Below are 20,542 nucleotides of genomic sequence, written 5' to 3'. Positions count from 1 at the left end.
CATGGAAAGTGCGGGGAAACCAAGAAACAACGTGACCTCCACCCATTCAAAAATTTCCCAACCCGTTTCTCTTCCACAGTTTACATTTTGGCTTCATGAGTGAATTTGTACTAGGCCCACATAATGGCCTTCATATTAACGGAACCAAACCAAGAAGACCAAAACGTAGAAAGAACAAGGATCCGTTAGCTATCCCTACGCTAGATCCCCAACCGGACAAATCTACCCCCGTTGCTACACAGCAGCAATGCCCACCTACTCCAGTGTCAGGCCAATTTGAAGTCGATTCTCCTCCACCTCGGAGGGCCGCAACCATGATTGAGAGCGAACACTGGAGTCTTCGGCAAACCGAGACAGGAAGCTTCGAAGTCAACATTAATAGCATCAATAACATTACCGACTTTCTTCAAACTCTCAGTTTGATGGCCTCGGAATCTGAAGATCCCACGGCCGATCCTTTACACAAAGATGAAGTCCATAGTGAAACAAGCCAAGATTCAGAAGGAAGCGCAAGCAAAAAGAATGGCCGAAAATTAACCATGCCGTTCATTAACTTTCACAGTGAACTCTATGCTCAACAGGATAAGAACTCCACTGTGGAATGGCCAAGGATGAAAACAGCTTTACCAGCCCTTCTGGATGACTGTGTCCATTATCATCTTCAGTGTATGAACCCATATTACCCTGTTCGACCCAGGCGGATTTTGATGAATTGGTATTCTGGCTTAGCTGAGCCCACCAAGGACCCATTGGTGCTTGCTATCAGCACTTATTTTGTTCGACATATTTTTATTCACCACATGCCCCCGGCGTTTGACAAGATTCGAGACATGAGGGTTTTGGATGCTGTTCAAACACAACTTGCCTTGTATACGCGCGAAGCATTGTCGGATTGTTTTGATGTTGCTCACCCCCATCATATTTATGCCTTGTGCTTGTACAACATGAATAGCAAAGTACCGAACCATTTGAAAGCGTTCTATCACACTATTGCTGTTCGTATGGCTCTGGAACTGAAGATAGTTCCCAGGAAACGCAACGGATCGAACAGCACTGTTGTGGACGACGAACTTGAACTCAATAATCGGCTATGGTGGTATCTATTCCAGATCGACCACTTTTTGACCGAATCTGAAATCATATCTTGCTCCATCCTTCAGCCTACTTCAGACGACCACGCTGCGCTCTCAAAACTTGTACGACCTAGCCCTTGCTCGCTGGACGAGCCAGATGAGGTTACTGGAAGTCATCTCTGGAGCAACGTGCTGAAGATATGGCTCATACGGCGACGACTTGAAAAAGAAATCGAAGAACTGGATGCCGATGATACCATTGCCATGTCGCTGATGAGTGACAAAGTTGAAAGGGAAATTTCCATTTGGAACAACGAACTTCCTGATATCTTTCAACAAGATGTTGCTCTCAAGCCTGAAAACTTTGACACCATGGCACAAATGTGTTTTACGATTGGTATTGAACGCTGTACAAACCGAATTTTATTACACCGACTGTTCTTCCCAGCGGCGGATGAAATGGATAACTTGACTCATCTTCAACATCGATCAGCCATTTACGCCGTGGAAAGTGTCGTTGAACTATTAAGCATGCGCCGAGCCGTGATTGATATTGCATGTTGTCAAACTTGGCCAGGTGATCTCAAACGCGCCATCGAAATGCTGATGATATGCGTGACGTTCCGCGATACTACGGTCATGACTCGATCTAAACTTGGCCTCATGCGGGCTCTACGACTCTTACGACAAATGCCCGAGACAGAATGGAAGGAAGATATGTGTATAAACAACATCGCTCGTATAGAGAACGTCCTCTCTTCATGGCCAGAAAGCCCCAACATGGTCGAAACGCCGCGATCTATGAGTCGTGCTTCTATTGACTCATCGATGTTTTCGCCCATGGGTAATTCTTGCCCAAGATATACACCTTTGATTGATGGAGAACTTTACATGGCAGACAATCAACCGCTTATGTTTATGCCTGATCCCTCAGCCGATGCACTGGCATTTTTGGATTCCAATCTTGCCAACTGTTGAGATGACTTTTTTATTTTTTTCTTTCTGATTGTATATCCCCTTCCTATCGCCATGCTGTTTTCGTTCACTCTTTTAGCTCCTCATGTACTCCACCTATTATTTGACCAACCGCCTCCCCTCCCACCCTCTCTTCTCCACATTGTTCACGTATCCCTGCTTTCCCTCCATCAGTAGTTTTTCTTCATATTACCTGCCGTGGTATGCCACGGCTAATCTCAATGGAATAAAGACATATATCCAATAGGTAAACCCGGAAAGGCAGATAAGCTTTTGTGGAGATGCAAAGTGTGTAACCTACCATACAAAGGCTTTCCGAGTTTCTTGATACATTGTGTGCCACTAACAGGGAACGGTGAGGGCTGGATTGTCCATTTGACCTTTGTGGCTGGCTGACAAAGATGGTCAGTTGAAGACGCAACGGTGTTAACCATCTGTTTGTTCGAAATGATGACCCATTTTGAGCTGACCTGGTCCATCCTATTTCCACATTGGAGGTCGTATACGAGGAAAGCAAGCGTAACGAACTCAAAGGAAGCATCTGTTAGGAACAGGGTCATAAAAGGGTTATAGTCATGTTGGCATGCACAGCGCGTTGAGAGAAGCCTTTTTCAAGTATTAACAGCAAATGATCTGCATTACCATTGACAACCACAATGGGGTGATCACAGTAATGCCATTGACTACGATTAAAATGAAACCGATTCACGTTCCTGCAGCTGCTCTGCTCTCCTTCCTGGCCTTCGTTGCTTCAGCCTTGGTGTGGGGAAGCGGGGCTCTGGACCTTGAAAATCAAACACCTACTCACCTTAAAAGGCAACCAAAGATGTCGGTAGTTATTCTTCACAACGCTTCTGTGCAGCGCTTTGCAACTCTGCGAAAGACCTACTCATTTTTTATACACTTTATTTTATTGGAGATAAACCTGGATATCAAATGTACAAAAATAAACAGAACAAAATTTTGAGCTGAAGGTGGCAATAAAGCAGCTGCTAGGAGAGGCATGACTCATGTTGAAAGTTGTTGCCATTCACAACTGCTAGTGGAAAATAAGAAATGTGCAGGTGAAGGGCCATCCCTTATGGCTTCACGCAGACCTTCATTCCTACAGCAGACTTGAAAGTATCCCATGCTTGATCAAACTCCTCCAGTGAATAAGTATGTGTGATGATCTTGGACCATGGTGATTGCTCGTTGGCCAAGATATTAACGGCTCTCTCCATGCTGAAATGGTTGGTGTAAGATGATCGGATGGTGAGCTCTCGACGATATACTTCGAACGGCGAAATAGTGACGCGGGCGTCCGTTCTGGCGACTCCGACCCAGACAATGGTGCTTCCAGCCTTGCCAAGTTCAACGGCCTGCTCCATGGTTTGCGGTCGACCAACGCATTCAAACACAACATCAAAACAAGCAGACATGTCCTTGGTCTCATCGGGATGAAGTGATTCATATGCTCCAAATATCTCCTTGGCTTGCTTTCTTCGGCTCTCATTGGGGTCGACCATCGTAACGCGCGCGCCGCTGCTAAGCGCCAAACAAAGGGCCATGATACCAATAGGACCTGCGCCTAAGATAGCAACCTTGTCTCCGCTCTTGATGTTACCCATATCCACAGCATGTATCACGCAAGAAAGAGGCTCGGCCAAGCAAGCCGTCTCTGGCGAGACAGTGTCGGGAACCAGATAAGCCGCTGAGACGGGGACAGGGACGTATTGCGCCATACCACCGTCTGTTGTGACGCCGATGTTTTGTGGAGAAGTGCAAAGATGAGGTTTGGCACTGTGGCAGTATGTGCAAGCGTGGCAGGGGATATTGGGATCAACTACCACCAAAGAGCCAACCTTCAAATCAGTGACAGTGCCTTCAGCAATAGCGTGAACATAGCCTGAAAGCTCATGGCCTATCACCACCTTGTTTGCAGCGTGTGGAGTTTCTCCGTGACAAATGTGCATATCGGTGCCTAACCAACCGTGAGTATAAAGGTCACCCTAGTAGTAGTGTCAACTTTCAGTTTGCATGACTTACCACATAAACCAGATGCGGCAACCTTGACAAGAATGTAACCAGGTTTGATGGAGGGCATATCTTTCTTAATCAAATCGATAGAGCCATGCTTCTGCCAGCTGGCGGCCAAGAAGGTGGATGGAATATTATTTGGGACAACCATGGAAGAAATAGATGAGGTCATGAAGATGGGGTGAGAGACGGCTTTTTATATGTGGAAAAATTTCGCCCAAAGTTTCAGTCTTTCCGGATGAACACTGCTTACCGAAAGGGGTAAATAGCAATTCGATTCCCGAGCAGTGTTCCAATCCAATGGGTTTTACTACCCCACATCGTCAATACGCTGGAGTCCTTGCCTTGAAGAAAGATGTGAAAACTATCCTATAGTCAGCCTACTAGTGAAAGGCGTCTGGAAAACCAGTCTCTATCGCTATTTTTTTGAAATGAATAGGGTCAGTTAACCTATGGGTGTAATAGAGCGGGAAGTCATTGTGCTGGTGTTCAACTTGCGTTCGCTTTGATGGACATAAAAGTCAATCAAAGAGGGTTCAACTGGGTCAATCCCGAACTTGTCACTGCTTGTTTACTTAGTCTCGGCCTTAACACTGGTTGGTCCGGCAAATGCATTGAGGTGTCATATGGTCTTTGTTCTATCGTCATCTTACACCATGCCAGCCAGCCCTTCACCATAAGCTACCACAAACTATGGAGTAGATCTCCCCCTACGACCAAAAATGCCCAAGTCCCCAACCCAAGTTTTCTTTGGTAGCTGTCATCACACCCAAGAAGCTCTTTCACTGCATGGTTGTTTCTTTCCCCGCCTGCTGCCAGCTTCAAACTTCCTTAAAAGTAACATAATAAAGTCGAAAAGCTACCAGGCTTTGTTCTCACCTAAGCCGTCCCCGCGTGACCATTTCCTTTTCCCTGCTCATATATTGTCTTTGTGATGTCTCACGCAAACTGTGCGACTAGCTCAAATGCTTGCAAGCAGAGTACAAAAAGAACAATCAATTCATTCGGATATAGGGTATGAGCTGGGGGGGACGAGTTGAAAGTCCGCATGTTGGTCACTTTGCTGAATTGCTTGGGAGCGGCTCATTTTGAATTGTTAGAAGAAATCACAAAAGAAATGCTGAAATCATCGTTTGGAGTCATCCTCAAAACTAGACTCCCTACCACCTCAGCGTCACGCGCCGGTCAGCCACTGGCTATGACCTTGCGACGGTACACTGAAAAAGCCTTTCAGCCCAACATCACCTTTGAAGAATTACAAGAACGAATCCAAGCAGGCAAACCGGATAGCGTAAGTGGGGTGGTCCACCCATATTAAGCATGAACTCCCTCAGAGCGTCTCTGATGTCCGCCCAGTTTACTTTGATAGACGTACGAGAACCTGGAGAATTGAGAGAGGGCATCATCCCCACCGCCACCAATGTTCCTCTGGTAAGAGACGTTGTCGCTGTGAAACTGGCCACTCCTTGTACTGCTCCATCCTTCCCATGCTAACCCCTAGTTTTTATTTTATTTTTGTTTTCATTAAACCCCCTCCCACGTGTGTCTTCTAGAGCCAGTTTGCAGATGCTTTTGCCGCAAACCATGAAGATTTTGAAGACAAACTCGGTTTTGAAAAACCTGCTACCAGTGATGAAGTTATCGTCTATTGTAAAGCTGGTGCACGATCGGCGGCGGCCATGGAATATTTAAAGAGTCTGGGTTATGCTCGGTAGGTGTATCGGATGCTGCCCCTTCATCCAGGGATTGTTATGGCTAATTATATTATCTCGTGTTGGGAATGGGCTTTTGACAGAGTGCGTAATTATCCTGGTAGTTACATGGAATGGGCCTCCAAGACCATGAAATGAAAGAGAACTAGGATGGCGTGAGACTCACCTTAGAATGAAGCTTTTCTTTGTTCCACCATATGGCTTCCAGCAAGCTCTGATTTCACACGAACACAAGTTTTTTTTTGGCATCACATCACCTTTAAAATATAAAAAAAATACATACACTTTTTTTATTTCAACTCCAGTCCTTTCCCCCCCCCCCCCTCCCTCTCCATTCTCCTTTCCGTTCCCAAGCATAAGAGGATTGAGTGAATTACTGCTGCAATTGGTTTCGTCAATCTGCATCACAACGTACTCCAATTACGCCCTCAGTTGTACATAGAATTATTTTTTTGGCACACTATATATTGCGAGGAGGACACCTTCTACCATTTTACATCTCCGTCATCTAGCACTTTATTCAACATAACCTTTTTCGCTCGCTCGCTCACCACAACCTGCCTGCCCATACAATGGGAGTATGCTTATCGACGGACGAAAAAAGTGACCGTGATCGTAGCCAACAAATCGACCGTCAGCTTGAAGAAGACAATAAGAAGTTGAAGCGCGAATGTAAAATTTTGTTACTAGGTACGTAGGAAAAGCCTAACCCCCCACCCCACCGCACTGCTCATATTGTTTTTACACCCCACCTAGGAAGTGGAGAATCCGGCAAATCGACCATTGTAAAACAGATGAAGATCATTCACCAGAATGGCTACACGACGGAAGAACTCTTCAGCTGGAGACCAACTGTGTACAAAAATGTTATCCAATCCATCAAAACGCTGGTCACTGCAGCGGGTTTAATGGGCATTTGTTTTCAAGAACCTCGGAACGGGGTAGGTTACCATCATTTCTGTCTGCCGAAAGGACGTAATCCGATTTCCGTGGAAGACGCCGAAAGACTGACTCCACCTTGTTAGGCTTACGCGCAGCATGTCATGCAGTTTACCATTGCCGACATAACGTCCCCACTTACACCAGAGATCGTTGAAGCCATCGTCAGTTTATGGAGTGACCCTGCCATCACCCAGCTATTGGATCATAATGGAAGTGATTTTTATCTCATGGATTCTGCCCCTTAGTAAGTGTGAACGTACTTTGCGGTAAAAGTCAAGTGACTTTTTCTCCCGTTATCCTTTTTTTTTCCCAACCACATTTCCTTTTCCAGTTTTTTCAGTGAAGTTCGAAGAATTGGCAAACAAGACTATATGCCCACTGTTCACGATGTGCTGCGAGCTCGTCAAAAGACGACCGGTATAATGGAGACGAGGTTCACCATGGGCCAATTGAACATACAGTAAGTGTCATCTTATCCTGTTTCCAAACAAACACACACACACATGGATTTAACCCCCACCAGTATGTTTGATGTGGGTGGCCAGCGTTCAGAACGGAAAAAATGGATCCATTGCTTTGAGTCAGTTACATCCATCATCTTTTGTGTGGCATTGAGCGAATATGACCAGGTGCTTCTGGAAGCATCCGGCCAGGTAAGCATCTAGGCATTAGCCAACAAAATCTATTTCCCGCGAAAGATAATCTTAACTTTGTATTCCCCAGAATCGTATGTTGGAGAGTCTGGTCCTCTTTGAATCTGTCATCAATAGTCGCTGGTTCCTGAGATCATCCATTATCTTTTTTCTTAATAAGGTGGATGTCTTCAAGGTCAAGATACTGCGAGTGCCACTTGAAAAGTATTTTTCTGACTATGCTGGAGGCACAGATGTCAATAAGGCAGCAAAATACATATTATGGCGGTTTAGTCAAGTGAACCGAGCCAAGCTGAATATTTATCCACAGTGAGTGATGGAAAAAAGAAAAAAAAAATTGAATGGCACACACCCAACTGACGAGTTTCTCCAGCTTGACGCAAGCAACAGATACCTCCAATATTCGCCTGGTGTTTGCAGCTATTAAAGAGACTATATTACAGAACGCTTTGAAAGATTCTGGTATATTATAGACGAAACTGCATCCAACCCTCCCCCCTTATTTCTTCACAAAAAGCATATACCATTTTCACCCTTGTATATCCCTCTCTAGTATTCACGTCTTTTGTAATAAGAATACTTTTTGCCCTCAAGCATGCTTGGTATGTGAAACGCCGCGCTCAGACGGCGGTTGGTCAATCAGTCAGTCTGTAAATGCGACATGGTGGTACAGCTAATCCCAACGTGGGTTACAGAGGCCGCCTCCATTCACAAACTTTTTTCATTCATTCATACATGACTCATCCACTAGATCCCATAACGAATGAACGGCCATCAAGTGAAAAGGAAGTTAAGGATCCAGCGCAGGGAAAGCTGGAATCGAGAAAAGGTGCTGGCGTGTCGTTTCTAGACACCAAGGCTGCTAATGCTGCAGCAGTAGGGATCAGAAGAGGCTACGTCAAACCGTCGCATGGCATTCAAAGCAAAGGATTCGCGCAATCAGGTAAGTTGGCTTGGCTAATATGGCACCACCGTTGCATACTAATTTTCCCCTAAATGTCTTTTTTCGGTTTCAGCCCAGCGTCGATCCTCACTACAAACACTAGGGTCCATTGAGCGACTACAAGAATTTTACTCGAGAAAAAGTCTCAAGCATAACAAGTAGGTTTCATGGAGGATGAATACATTCATATTGGGATGTTTAGGTATACTGATCTCTTGGTTTCTTAGATCGGGTATGCTTGGATTCAGTTTGACCAAATTGTCGGAGGAGCCCGAGGACCTCGACCGTTTACCGACACCCATAGCGCCGCCACCATCATGGCATAACTTGGACGTCGAGACCGATCTGGATGTGTTGATGCAACATATGTTTGACGACATCGAAATTATGCTGACTGCTTGGGCCATCATCGTGGGTCCGCCCAGCGAGAGCGAACATGTCCAGATTTTGCCTTTGTTGCAAACTGTCACCGAGATGCTCAACAGCGTGAAAAACTATATCCTCCATCGTCACGATCTGACAGAATTTGCCTTGGGCAAGCTGCGGAATGAAGCATTGAAGTTGCTGGAAACCATGTCGCATTTGGAAACAAAGTACCGAGCTTTAGAAGATGGCAACAGCGCCACCAGCGGATATCTCTATAATACCTCTGATTTCGGCATGTTGGATCGAGAGCGAACAGCTATTTTAGCCTACTTGGATTCTGTTGAAAAACATGCCCTCAACCCTCCTCATCATGTGGGCAGCCCTTACGCTGGCTATTCGGCTGAGATCAAGAAGTTAATGACCAAAACCTCGGGTCCGGGCGGTTGCGCTCCCGGTATGGGACTTGACAGTCTCAAGGTTTCGAGCTGGGTAGATAGAAAAGCGGATTGGGAAAGTGAACTAGGTGAGTGGGGTGTTGCTTTGACTGGAAACGGAACGATCACTTACCTTACATCCTACCTGCTAGCCCGTTCCTATGCCATGATTGTTGATACCATCGATACCCATAGCTTGACGGATCCTCGGGTAGACCGTGATGCATTCCTGCAAGGATTGACGTGAGTCTCACAATATGCGTTTGACGATGTGCCCTGCAGACGTACTAATTGGCGTCGTGAAAATTTCCTTACACTTAGGGATGGCATCATTCTATGCACGACGTATAACAGCCTAGTCAAAAAATCACGTCGTTCGTTTGGTCTGATCAACAAAATCCATCATGATACCCTACGTACATACCGAGCGACCGAAAACCTGAGCTTCTTCGCAGCGTAAGTGAATGCCACGGTTGGCCTATAGAAACAACACGATACTGACATTACTATGCTCAACTAGCGCTTGCAAGTTTCGATTCGATACGGTGTTTATAGACTATAAACCAGCAGACATAGCTCGCAAAACGCCGGCGGGACTGGACATGGTAAGTGGACGTGTGTGGAAATGTATGGCGAGGCAAGGTTAGGAACGTAAAGCTGACCGTACTCTAGCTTGAAGATGCCCTGAACCTCTTCACCAGCGCGGTGGTGAAGGAGTTTAATTTCAGTCTGCAGCAAACTAGACGCAAGTCAAGATTCATCGATGTCGCTAGTTTGTCCATCTCCTAGATGCTCAGGCCTCACCGTGCTCTCCATGATACCCTGTCGGCCTGACCGTTATTCCCAGGACTTGTTCCACTCTAAGTTTCCACATTTGATTTTGCATCATGCTCATCTCACCTAATTCGATCGTAGCGCATATCATAGGATGCAATACCATGCGATCCAAATAAAAAAAAATCACGCTACCACCCTATCAACCGGCCCCAAACAGAAACATAACAAAAACTAGCTCAGGGCAACATATTCTATATTGTTTTGTGTTGTATTGAAAATCTTTTTGTTGGCAAGATGGAGATAGAAAAAAGAATAAGACAAATGGCCAGTTAAACAGCAGAAGGAAGGCTGAACAAATGTGAAGAGAGGGGGGAGGAGGATGTGAGGGGAAATTTACAACTTGGAAATGACGGCAGCAGTGAACTCAGTGGTGGAGCTGTTGCCACCGATGTCTCTGGTCTTAGCAGTACCAGTTTGGATGGTCTCGTAGACAGCGTTGGAGATACGGTTGGCGTGCTCATCGAGGTTGAGATGTCTCAACATCATAACGGAGGACAAGAGCATAGCAGTGGGGTTAGCGGCGTTCTGGTCAGCAAGATCAAGACCGACGTGACGGCAACCAGGTTCGAACATAGCGTATTCACGACCGATGTTGCAGCCAGGGATGATACCGGGACCACCAATAAGACCAGCACCAACGTTGGAAACAATGTTACCATACAAGTTAGGCATGACCATAACGTCGAATTGTTGAGGACGAGAGACAAGTTGCATAGCAGTGTTATCGACAATCATGTCGTTGAAAATGATACCGTGGTGTTCGTATTCCTTGGCAACATCGCGGCAAGTGCGCAAGAACAAACCATCACCGAGTTTCCTATGGAAGGTATCACAACAAGTCGTCAACAAAAATTTTCACATTCATCTTTATTCCCTTATCACTTACATGATGTTGGCCTTGTGGACAGCAGTAACCTTCTTGCGGTTGTTCTTGACAGCAAAGTCAAAAGCGAAACGGGCAATGCGCTCAGTCTTGGCACGGGTGATGATCTTGAGAGACTCAACAACACCAGGGTAAGATTGATGTTCCAAACCAGAGTATTCACCCTCAGTGTTCTCACGAATGATGGCAATGTCAACGTTGCTCATGCGAGCATCAATGCCAGGAATGTTCTTGCAGAGAGACAAGGAGGCATAGATATCCAAATCCTTACGCATGGTAACGTTGAAGGAGGTGTGACCAAGCTTGGTAGCGGGGGTGAAGAGAGTACCCTTGATACCGACCTTGTTGCGACGAAGGGAATCGAGTGATTCCTTGAACAATTTGTCGTCAGCAGAGGTCATACCAGAGACATCGTATTGCTCAAATTCAACAGGAACGTTGGCAGCCTTGAAGACATCCTTAACGGAGGCAGCCAAGTCGGGACCAACACCATCACCAGGAATCATGGTGACAGTATACTTGCCACCATACTTCTTGGGAGAAATCTAGAGACCAAAAGTATCAATAACCTATTCCCTCCCATGTTTTGTTTTCCTGTTACTTACAGTCCTCTGCTCAACGGGAGCGGGAGTCGGGATGGAGGTGCTAGCCTGGGAGGCGAAAGCACGCGAGAAGGTCTATACATAAAGGAAAAGAGAATGTTAAAGAACCAGTTTCAAGTCATTCGAACATTGGGAAAAAAGCATTTACATTGCGAGCAACAGATTGAGCAGCAGGACGAACCAATGACTGAAGCATGATGGAAAGGTAGGTGGAAGAGGAAGGAATGTAAATTTTTACGTCGACAGGGTCCTGCTAAAGAAAAAAGAAACAAAAAATTTGACGGTCTTTATAATACAAAATATACGTACTCCCGCTTTCTCCCTCTGAGCGCTTTTCTACGCTTTCAACTCAGCACGGCAAAACAGTATAACACGGTGTGCGGAGGCGCAACCAGTAAACGTCTCCTTTGCAAGGATGACTAGTATATTAGAGCCTTTGGTTCGTGTTCTATACACCATCAAAGTTTCGGTAAAGCCTTTTGATCTAGGATGAACCAATGGATATACACTGGTACGGCCAATCCAGTGTGAAATTGATATGTACAGTCGTTTGGAGGGTTTTACCGGGATATTCCTTGCCACCCGATGAAGAATTAAATGCGCTCAAGGGTAACTTTTAGCCTGCTAGTATCATACTCCAAGTAATACAATTTTCACTGATCTGTCGCTATTGAAGATGGAAAAACCGGACGGGAGACTGGGTAAATATCAATGACGATGCCAGCTACTGTAAGGTTTTATATAGGATTTGCAACGTGAAATCAAAAGAAGGGCAAGGAATCAGAACATACGGATGACCTTTTTAGTGTAAAGATAATGCAGCTAGATCAACAAGACGTGCTTTTGAGGATACCAGTTTGGCCTGATCAGGTCCTGCCTCATAGAATACATAGCGGACGAGACATTGGGCAAGTAGAATTTTGCTCAGGGTTCTACCAGAAACCCGGTGTCGTCGCACAGAGAGATATGGCGCTGTTATACTGACCGACAGCTTGACTGACGTATACATGGTATTTTTCACGCAAGTCAATGTACTTTGACATCTCTTGCATCCATAGAGCTGATCCAGGAGTAGATATGATGTACAAAGGCTTCAAGACGTTTAGCAAATCTAACCTTTGCTTCAGCAAAAAGAGGACTGTATAAAATTCCGTCGTTGGAGGGTGATACGGAGGATATTGCATATAGAACACTGTTTTACTGGACACTCAATAACTTAGGAACCATGTTACTTTCTGAACTATTCTTCATCAATGATTTTAGCCATACCCACATGAAGATGGCCCGTCTGCAAAATTTTCAGTGCCTACAAAAAAAAAAAAATAGAAATCTAGGAAACGCTAGCTAGCGATATTTTCATTCTCCCTTTAACCAAGTGAGGTCGCTATATGTATTCAAAACAACAACCAGAGTTTTTCATTGCTACAAGGAGAGCCTATTGGCAAAGAGGACAATGAATGTGACTCTATAGCGTGATGACGCTGACGAAAGTGATACGCAGTATAAAGCATAAGGCTCATTGAGGGTAGATAGTGAAACAAAGCATTCATACACCTTCTTAGCTCTTAAATATGGATATAATCTTGAAATTGCTCACGAGAATGTTACTTTTCGCTCTTAATATCTAGTTTTTTTCGCTGTGACTGATAAGGGACTGACGGCGTAGCCAGCTTCAGAAAAGAGACACTTTCAATGTCCGCTCAGTTACAGCACCAGAATCTCCTTTTGAGTAGGAAACATGACCCCTCTTTAGCAGTTTGAACACGCTGACACTTTCCATCCCAGTTTCTAATGTCGGCCAATCGTAAGAAGGTTCTTCTCAAGGTGAGAGCCCGTCTCCATGTTGAAGTCAATGGACCTGGATCTGACCACGTTGTTTACAGGTTATCATTCTAGGTGATAGCGGGTACGTTCCACTTTTTCCCATTTGTACCGGCCATTGCCCAAGCGTTTCAACCACTCACCTCTCTCTCTTTTTTATTCTTATAGTGTTGGTAAGACGTCGTTGATGAACCAGTATGTCAACAAAAAGTTCAGCACGCAATACAAGGCTACGATCGGTAGGCTCAGTTCTGAACTCATACATCTCCGATGACGGGTGTGTGTCTAAACATTTTTCATATGCCGGTGAATATACAGGAGCTGATTTCTTGACAAAAGAGGTCATGGTGGACGATAAGCTTGTTACTATGCAAATTTGGGATACAGCCGGCCAAGAGCGCTTCCAAAGTTTGGGTGTAGCATTTTATCGGTGAGCATTGCTTTTAATCACAGACAAAAGGTCTAGCGCCAAGTAATTAAACATATTGCGGTTTGTCATTCTCTATTACCTCATCGTCCACCCTGGCTGGCTATAGAGGTGCAGATTGCTGTGTTCTTGTATACGATGTCAATACCCCCAAATCATTCGAATCATTGTCTTCCTGGGTCGATGAGTTTTTGGTTCAAGCATCGCCTCGCAACCCAGACAGCTTCCCGTTTGTTGTGCTCGGAAACAAGATTGATGTCGACGAGTCAAAAAGAATGGTAAATGATTTTGAGGGGTATTTGTGGTAGATTTTGTTTTTCATTGTTGATCAACTGTTTTTTTTCTGGCGGTGTCCAATCTAGGTTTCGGCGAGAAGAGCCCATCAATGGTGTGAATCCAAAGGAGGTATTCCGCATTTCGAAACATCCGCTAAAGAAGCCATCAATGTTGAGCAAGCGTTCCAAACTATCGCTAAGAACGCGTTGGCTATGGAATCCGACGTTGAATTGTATAGGTAATGGGACAGGACATGTGCTGTATTTATTTATACGCGGTACTCATTATAATATTATTCAATTGATTTTACAGTGACTTGAATGACCCCATTCGCATCGATAATGACAGTACGAATGACTTTGGCGGATGTGCCTGCTAGAATCTTTATTCTATAACCTTTTTCTAATACGTCCTTCTTATTAATGGGCCCTGCTTTGTGCAGATACCTTTTGTCCACTGCCCCTTTTTATATAATAATATCAACAATGCTATTTTTTCTCCCAAGCCCGCATACCGTCATTGAGCTGTAAGTGTTTCCCCTCTTAGAGACGCGAGGTAGTACATTGCCCGGAAAAGGCCGATATTTGCGTTCCATGTAGTACGTCCTTAGGATTGATGAGCAAAGCCGTAAATATTCCATCCCACTCATTGTTGTTATGTGAGTATTTGCTCAAAGGGTCAGTTGACCTTGTCTTCCCCTCATCTTTCACAACACAACAAAATATGGGGCACTTGTGAAAAAGGGATAAGAGAGATCTTCTAACCTGAGATTTGACGTTTTATTAATATTCGTAGTTTTCTGCGACGAGACAAGGGCATGTTTATTATGTATTGGACCTAGATTTCTTGCATACAAAGTGAAGTTCCAGGTCTGGGAGCAGTATGAACTCCGCACAGCCAACCAACGCCGATCGAAAACACACCCCATTGACGATAAAAAACCTAGTATAAATATTTCATGCTTCGCATCATACTTCTTCCCTTTCGTTTTTCCTTTCTTACACTTTTTTCACGTCACTTCCTTTTCTGAAGCCATGACTGAGGATCAGCAAAAGCACCATAAGCGTAGTTTCACGGGTTTCACCAAGGAAAAGTTGGAGGAAGAATTGGCCCAGGTGCCTAGTGAACAAAGAGCTGCATGGGAAAAATACACTGTCCCAGAGGGAAATGGTAATATAGCCAAAGGAGATCTTGAGACATGAAGACCTTGTCGTGATACTGACTGATATGATGGGTGCTTCTGCTTGTTTAGATGTCGATAGCATTGCTCGTTCTATCGTCCATCACACTACCACAACGCTTGCTCGCACCCCCTACAACATGGATGACTTTGGTGGATACCAAGCTACTGCTCATTCGTAAGTCGTTCTTCCTCGCGCCGAGCACCGCTGTAACCCCATTTTTTTTCTAACGTGTCCGTTCCAGCGTTCGTGACAAGCTAATTCAAGACTGGAATGAAACTCAGCAGGTACGGCCGGGTTGACGGTTGGGCGTTGTGAAGTTGTTTGGTTCACTGACCCTGGTTTTTGCTTTTTAGTACCATACAATCAAGGACCCCAAGCGCGTTTACTATCTCTCATTGGAGTTCCTCTTGGGTCGTGCTATGGACAATGCTCTTCTTGCCAGAGGTCTAAAGGAACCTTATACCGGTAAGTTCTCAATCACAACCTATCTTATCGATCATGTCTAGCCCGACGACCTCCAAAGGCGTAAATAAAGCTCCGACCGGACGAACGAGTAAATTAAGCTCACCTACCCTTCGTTTATTGACAGAGGCAACCAAGCAACTTGGATTTAAGATTGAAGATTTGTTGGAAGAAGAACGCGACGCTGCTCTTGGAAATGGTGGTCTCGGTCGTTTGGCCGCTTGTTATATGGACTCGCTGGCCACCCTGGACTATCCTGCATGGGGTTATGGTCTTAGATACACTTACGGTATCTTCCAGCAAAAGATTGTAGATGGATATCAGAATGAGGTGCCAGATTACTGGCTCACTTATGATAACCCATGGGAACTTCCTCGTCTTGATATCTCTATTGAGGTTCCTTTCTATGGCCATGTGTCAAAGTACTCTGACGAAAACGGCCGTACTCGCCACAAGTGGGAGGCCGGTGAGATTGTCCAGGCTGTCGCCTATGATGTCCCTATTCCTGGATTTGATACCAACAACACCATCAACATTCGCTTCTGGTCTAGTAAGCCTCGTAAGGAATTTGATCTTGCCTACTTCAACTCGGGTGATTACAACCGTGCCGTAGAAGACCAAAAGAAGGCTGAGAACATTACATCGGTCTTGTATCCTAACGATAACCATATGGTGGGTAAGGAACTTCGTCTCAAGCAGCAGTACTTCTGGGTCTGCGCTTCCCTTCACGACATTATTCGTCGCTTCAAGAAGACCGATCGTCCTTGGTCTGAGTTCCCTGATCAAGTTGCCATTCAACTTAACGACACTCATCCTACTCTTGCTGTGCCTGAGTTGATGCGTGTTTTGGTCGATTTGGAAGGTTTGGAATGGGACGAAGCTTGGAACATTACCACGCGTACCTTCGGTTTCACCAACCACACTGTGCTTCCTGAGGCTTTGGAAAAGTGGTCTGTGCCCATGTTGGAGCACTTGCTTCCACGTCATTTGCAAATCATCTTTGACATCAATCTGTTCTTCTTGCAAACTGTGGAGAAGACCTTCCCCAACGACCGTGACCTCCTTGCCACCGTCTCCATCATTGAAGAATCTCAACCCCAGTCTGTCCGTATGGCTTTCCTTGCTGTCATTGCTTCGCACAAGGTCAATGGTGTCGCTGCTCTTCATTCTCAAATTATCAAAGATACCATTTTCGCCCCCTTTATCAAGGTGCTCGGACCTGACCGCTTCACGAACAAGACCAACGGTATCACCCCTCGTAGATGGCTTCACCAAGCCAACCCTGACCTTTCCAACTTGATCGCCAAGAAACTCGGCAGCTTCAAGTTCCTCAAAGAGTTGTCGTTGTTGGATGGCCTTTCCAAGTATGCCAACGATGAAGCCTTCCAAAAGGAATGGATGGATATCAAGTACAAGAACAAGGTTCGCCTCACCAACTTGATTAAGGAAAGAACTGGTATTGAAGTGAACCCCAACGCCCTGTTCGATATCCAAGTCAAGCGTATTCACGAATACAAGCGTCAATTCATGAACATCCTTGGCGTCATTCACCGTTATGCCAACCTTAAGAAGATGAATGCTGCTCAACGCAAAGCAGTCGTCCCTCGTGTTGTTATTTTCGGTGGCAAGGCTGCTCCAGGCTACTACATTGCGAAGTTGGTCATCAAGCTCATCAACAGCGTTGGTGAAAAGGTCAACAACGACAAGGACATTGGCGATCTCCTCAAGGTTGTATTTATTCCCGATTACAATGTCTCGGTTGCTGAAGTTATCATTCCCGCCAACGATATCTCTCAGCATATCTCCACTGCTGGTACTGAAGCCTCCGGTACTTCCAACATGAAGTTTGTCCTTAACGGTGGTCTTATTCTTGGTACTGTGGATGGTGCCAACATTGAAATTTATGAAGAGATTGGCGACGATCAAATCTTCTTGTTTGGAGCTCGCTCTGAGCAAGTTGAAGACTTGCGTCACGTTCAACGTTACCGCAACGTGCCCATGAACCCGGAACTCCAAGCTGTGATCCACCTCATTGAGAATGGCACTTTTGGTGAATCTCATATCTTCCAACCTCTCATCAACACCATCACCGTTGGAAAGGATTATTACTTGATCTCGGTTGATTTCGGTAGCTACCTGGAGTCAAATGAGTTGGTCGATGAAGCTTTCAAGGACAAGAAGGCATGGGCTCAAAAGTCCATTCTCTGCACTGCTCGTATGGGCAAGTTCTCCTCTGATCGTGCCATCAAGGAATATGCTGAGGACATTTGGAACATTGATGTAAGTTAAAAAAAAAATGGTTGTACGCTTCTTGACATACCGTGCTTGCCGTAAACTGACGCTTTTTGCTATGCTATGTTACAGCCTGTCCCCGTTCCCGACAAGAAATAAGAACAGCCTCGGTCGTCATAGTACAAACACTCTTCTTTTTCAATTGTTTTTTCTTTTATGTTCCTCCATTTCCATGCTCTCTCTGTATCTCGCAATGTTTTTCACTTTTCAATAATTGATTTTCTGCCGCCGTGGAGGAGGAAAAAAAAAAAGTCCCAATTTGGAAAGTGGTATGACGACGTCGGTACGCATAGATGACTTCAAACATTTGAGAAAGCAGGCAGTTTTGTTCCTATCGCAAGATCTCTTTTCACTACTTGAACATTTAACAATGACTTTACATTATACCCTTGTGTTTGGCCTTATGGTCACCGAGGTAAACTTGCCGACCATGTGCTCTGTTAGTTATCCTGTATTGCGTATGCTGATCCTGCCGTGATTCCAATAGATGGTTGCTTTTGTTCTCCTAATCGTGAGTATCGTTTCCAGACCGACCGGATTCGCGACTCCAACTTAACAGATTTATCTCATAGCTTCCTTTGCCCGCGCACTGGAGGAAATCTCTCTTTCTATTCATCTCTCGATCGCCTCTGGTAAGTTTATTCATATGAAAGCTGGCACGAGGAAACTCCGACATTGGCTCATACATGGGTGCTTGATTGAACATAGATCTCCAAGATTCAATACTGCCTCAAGATCTCTTTTGTGTAAGTTATACTGGGTGGCTTGTTCAACAATGAAAACCGTGTTGCTGATGTAATTTATCAATATATAGCGGCGTCTTAGTTCTTTTCATCGGTAGGGATGAGTTTGCGATCATCCAACCCGTCCACCGTATTGTCACTCACGTTTTTTTCTCCCTTTTAGATGCTGTTAACCGCCTTCAAAACACCTTGGTTTCTGAGAATATGGATGGTCAGGCCCCTGGAGCCGTTCCCGTCGCCCAAAACCTTCAAATGGACAGCTCTTTTGCTGCTCGAAAGTTCTACGCTCAACGAAACATGTAAGTGTGGATGAAATACCATAACAAACTAAAAGGATTTTGCCGTCTGACACATCAACCTACTACCTCAATGTTGTTAGCTACCTTACTGGATCCACTCTTCTGTTGTCGCTGTAAGTAATCTCATTACCAACGTCATATCTCTATTGTAAATTGAAAAATTAACGCAATCTACCTAGCATCTTGAACCGCACATACAGTTTGATTCTCGAATTACTTGCCGCTCAGGAAGCTGTCGCCGCTGCTCAGAATGGAGAAGTCAACGACGGTGAAATGACTCGTCTCAAGGCAGAGTTGAAAGAGCTTCGTGAGAAAGACAGTGATGTTGCTGGCTTCAAAGAAAAGGTGAAGAAGCAGGCTGAAGATTACGAGACCCTTGCACGACAACGCACAACTCAAAATGCATAAATCATGTATCTACTACTACCAAATAAACTCATTGATAGTCATTTTTTATAACGTACCAACCAAATCTACTCTATTGAGCTCTACTCTGCAGAGCCTGTGGGGTAAACAACAAAAGGAAAAGGGAAAAAAAGCTACATTCTTTTGAGAAAAGAAAAAGAAAAAAAAAAATATCAATATTACAGTGGTGTATTGTTATCTACTCCATCCAAGAAAAACCCTCCTAGTTCTCGGCTAGTCTATTCCTTCTTGGCAGGCTTTTTGGTACCATACTTGGATCGACTGGTCATTCTGGTAGGAACGCCTTGAAGATCCATAGCGCCTCTGACCAAGTGATAGCGCACACCTGGAAGATCAGGAACTCTTCCTCCGCGAACAAGAACAACTGAATGTTCTTGCAAATTGTGACCTTCACCGGGGATATAGGCAATGATGACCTTTCCGTTGGTCAACTTGACACGAGCGACCTTACGAACAGCGGAATTGGGTTTCTTAGGCTTGGTGGTGTAGACCTTGTTGCAAACGCCCTTCTTCTGATAACATTGGTCGAGTGCTGGGGTCTTTGAAAGTTTGGGTGTCTTCTTGCGCATTTTTCGAATGACTTGGTTCAATGTTGCCATGCTGGCTCGTTGCTCATGTTGAATGGGAGTTTGTGAAAGGAGGGATAAAATGGGCGATGAGCGGGCGGATGCTGCAAAGGAGATGGCTGGTCGTGGTGCCTTTGTGAACAAAGAAGGCATTATGCCTCTGCAGGATCGTGCGAGGAATGACATGACCACGATTGAACAAATGTGAGGGCTTCCAAAAAAAAAAATACGTCAATAAACCAAAGGGTCGAATTTGTTGACACCTGTGACGGCTTTCTGGCTCTCCAAGCTTTTTTTGCTCTCCCCGCCGTATCGCTGAGCCCTCCAGTCCATTGTGCTTTGTCGAAATACTAGGCCGTTTAGTAGCAATGGTCATGTTCTAAATCATCTGCTTACAAATTGAAGACGCTTCTCATATGCGCGCCCTACCTTAGTAGCCATGGATGTCTAACCATGGTAACGAAGCACCACAAACAATCCCCAAATATCGATAGTACGTTCAAAGTGCACATCAACTTTCTCAACAGTTGACATTGAAACGCCGTTTTGCATTAAAAAGGTATCTGAGAAACCATGTTTGCTAAAGCGTAGGGTTATCCTCTTGCAG

At 45.0% G+C, this 20,542-nt stretch overlaps 10 protein-coding genes across 10 annotated transcripts; 7 read left to right on the top strand and 3 right to left on the bottom strand.

Annotated features, from left to right (window-relative positions):
* Positions 1 to 79: 79 nt before the first annotated feature.
* K450DRAFT_251793 (uncharacterized protein) lies at positions 80 to 2,306 on the top strand. The gene has a single exon (XM_051590773.1). It carries the CDS (start codon positions 96 to 98, stop codon positions 2,049 to 2,051), a length of 1,956 nt encoding a protein of 651 aa, XP_051442470.1. The 5' UTR covers positions 80 to 95; the 3' UTR covers positions 2,052 to 2,306.
* Positions 2,307 to 2,779: 473 nt separating this feature from the next.
* K450DRAFT_251792 (uncharacterized protein) lies at positions 2,780 to 4,231 on the bottom strand. Its single transcript, XM_051590772.1, has one exon. It carries the CDS (start codon positions 4,001 to 4,003, stop codon positions 3,128 to 3,130), a length of 876 nt encoding a protein of 291 aa, XP_051442469.1. The 5' UTR covers positions 4,004 to 4,231; the 3' UTR covers positions 2,780 to 3,127.
* Positions 4,232 to 5,097: 866 nt separating this feature from the next.
* Positions 5,098 to 6,078, top strand: K450DRAFT_251789 (uncharacterized protein). Its single transcript, XM_051590771.1, has 4 exons — positions 5,098 to 5,358; positions 5,424 to 5,498; positions 5,621 to 5,778; positions 5,863 to 6,078. The coding sequence occupies exons 1-4, from the start codon at positions 5,116 to 5,118 to the stop codon at positions 5,915 to 5,917; spliced, it is 531 nt and encodes a 176-aa protein (XP_051442468.1). The 5' UTR covers positions 5,098 to 5,115; the 3' UTR covers positions 5,918 to 6,078.
* A 12-nt stretch (positions 6,079 to 6,090) lies between these two features.
* Positions 6,091 to 7,967, top strand: K450DRAFT_251784 (uncharacterized protein). The gene is made up of 7 exons (XM_051590770.1): positions 6,091 to 6,469; positions 6,536 to 6,720; positions 6,805 to 6,965; positions 7,053 to 7,181; positions 7,245 to 7,374; positions 7,445 to 7,683; positions 7,748 to 7,967. The coding sequence occupies exons 1-7, from the start codon at positions 6,352 to 6,354 to the stop codon at positions 7,845 to 7,847; spliced, it is 1,062 nt and encodes a 353-aa protein (XP_051442467.1). The 5' UTR covers positions 6,091 to 6,351; the 3' UTR covers positions 7,848 to 7,967.
* Positions 7,968 to 8,125: 158 nt separating this feature from the next.
* K450DRAFT_251774 (uncharacterized protein) lies at positions 8,126 to 10,122 on the top strand. The gene is made up of 7 exons (XM_051590769.1): positions 8,126 to 8,317; positions 8,391 to 8,475; positions 8,545 to 9,206; positions 9,270 to 9,360; positions 9,439 to 9,573; positions 9,638 to 9,722; positions 9,790 to 10,122. The coding sequence occupies exons 3-7, from the start codon at positions 8,552 to 8,554 to the stop codon at positions 9,904 to 9,906; spliced, it is 1,083 nt and encodes a 360-aa protein (XP_051442466.1). The 5' UTR covers positions 8,126 to 8,317; positions 8,391 to 8,475; positions 8,545 to 8,551; the 3' UTR covers positions 9,907 to 10,122.
* A 1-nt stretch (position 10,123) lies between these two features.
* K450DRAFT_251766 (uncharacterized protein) lies at positions 10,124 to 11,815 on the bottom strand. The gene is made up of 4 exons (XM_051590768.1): positions 11,588 to 11,815; positions 11,443 to 11,514; positions 10,841 to 11,382; positions 10,124 to 10,771 (listed from the first exon to the last, which is right to left on the bottom strand). Exons 1-4 carry the CDS (start codon positions 11,633 to 11,635, stop codon positions 10,288 to 10,290), a joined length of 1,146 nt encoding a protein of 381 aa, XP_051442465.1. The 5' UTR covers positions 11,636 to 11,815; the 3' UTR covers positions 10,124 to 10,287.
* A 1,449-nt stretch (positions 11,816 to 13,264) lies between these two features.
* K450DRAFT_251758 (uncharacterized protein) lies at positions 13,265 to 14,525 on the top strand. Its single transcript, XM_051590767.1, has 6 exons — positions 13,265 to 13,345; positions 13,429 to 13,499; positions 13,579 to 13,690; positions 13,797 to 13,965; positions 14,050 to 14,201; positions 14,276 to 14,525. The coding sequence occupies exons 2-6, from the start codon at positions 13,448 to 13,450 to the stop codon at positions 14,340 to 14,342; spliced, it is 552 nt and encodes a 183-aa protein (XP_051442464.1). The 5' UTR covers positions 13,265 to 13,345; positions 13,429 to 13,447; the 3' UTR covers positions 14,343 to 14,525.
* Positions 14,526 to 14,900: 375 nt separating this feature from the next.
* Positions 14,901 to 18,086, top strand: K450DRAFT_251753 (uncharacterized protein). The gene is made up of 6 exons (XM_051590766.1): positions 14,901 to 15,133; positions 15,216 to 15,321; positions 15,389 to 15,431; positions 15,501 to 15,612; positions 15,737 to 17,889; positions 17,974 to 18,086. The coding sequence occupies exons 1-6, from the start codon at positions 14,998 to 15,000 to the stop codon at positions 17,998 to 18,000; spliced, it is 2,577 nt and encodes an 858-aa protein (XP_051442463.1). The 5' UTR covers positions 14,901 to 14,997; the 3' UTR covers positions 18,001 to 18,086.
* K450DRAFT_251740 (uncharacterized protein) lies at positions 18,087 to 19,469 on the top strand. Its single transcript, XM_051590765.1, has 8 exons — positions 18,087 to 18,316; positions 18,389 to 18,412; positions 18,474 to 18,533; positions 18,610 to 18,647; positions 18,716 to 18,738; positions 18,808 to 18,943; positions 19,024 to 19,056; positions 19,123 to 19,469. Exons 1-8 carry the CDS (start codon positions 18,173 to 18,175, stop codon positions 19,349 to 19,351), a joined length of 687 nt encoding a protein of 228 aa, XP_051442462.1. The 5' UTR covers positions 18,087 to 18,172; the 3' UTR covers positions 19,352 to 19,469.
* A 118-nt stretch (positions 19,470 to 19,587) lies between these two features.
* Positions 19,588 to 19,968, bottom strand: K450DRAFT_266372 (uncharacterized protein; the record flags this gene model as incomplete). The annotated part of the gene is made up of 1 exon (XM_051592810.1): positions 19,588 to 19,968. The coding sequence occupies one exon, from the start codon at positions 19,966 to 19,968 to the stop codon at positions 19,588 to 19,590; it is 381 nt and encodes a 126-aa protein (XP_051442461.1).
* Positions 19,969 to 20,542: the final 574 nt, after the last annotated feature.

Source organism: Umbelopsis ramanniana (assembly GCF_025399195.1).
Source record: "Umbelopsis ramanniana AG unplaced genomic scaffold K450scaffold_49, whole genome shotgun sequence".
NCBI lineage: Eukaryota > Fungi > Mucoromycota > Umbelopsidomycetes > Umbelopsidales > Umbelopsidaceae > Umbelopsis > Umbelopsis ramanniana.
The sequence above is the reverse complement of the archived record's forward strand: the minus strand, read 5'-3'. Positions and strand labels throughout refer to the sequence as shown.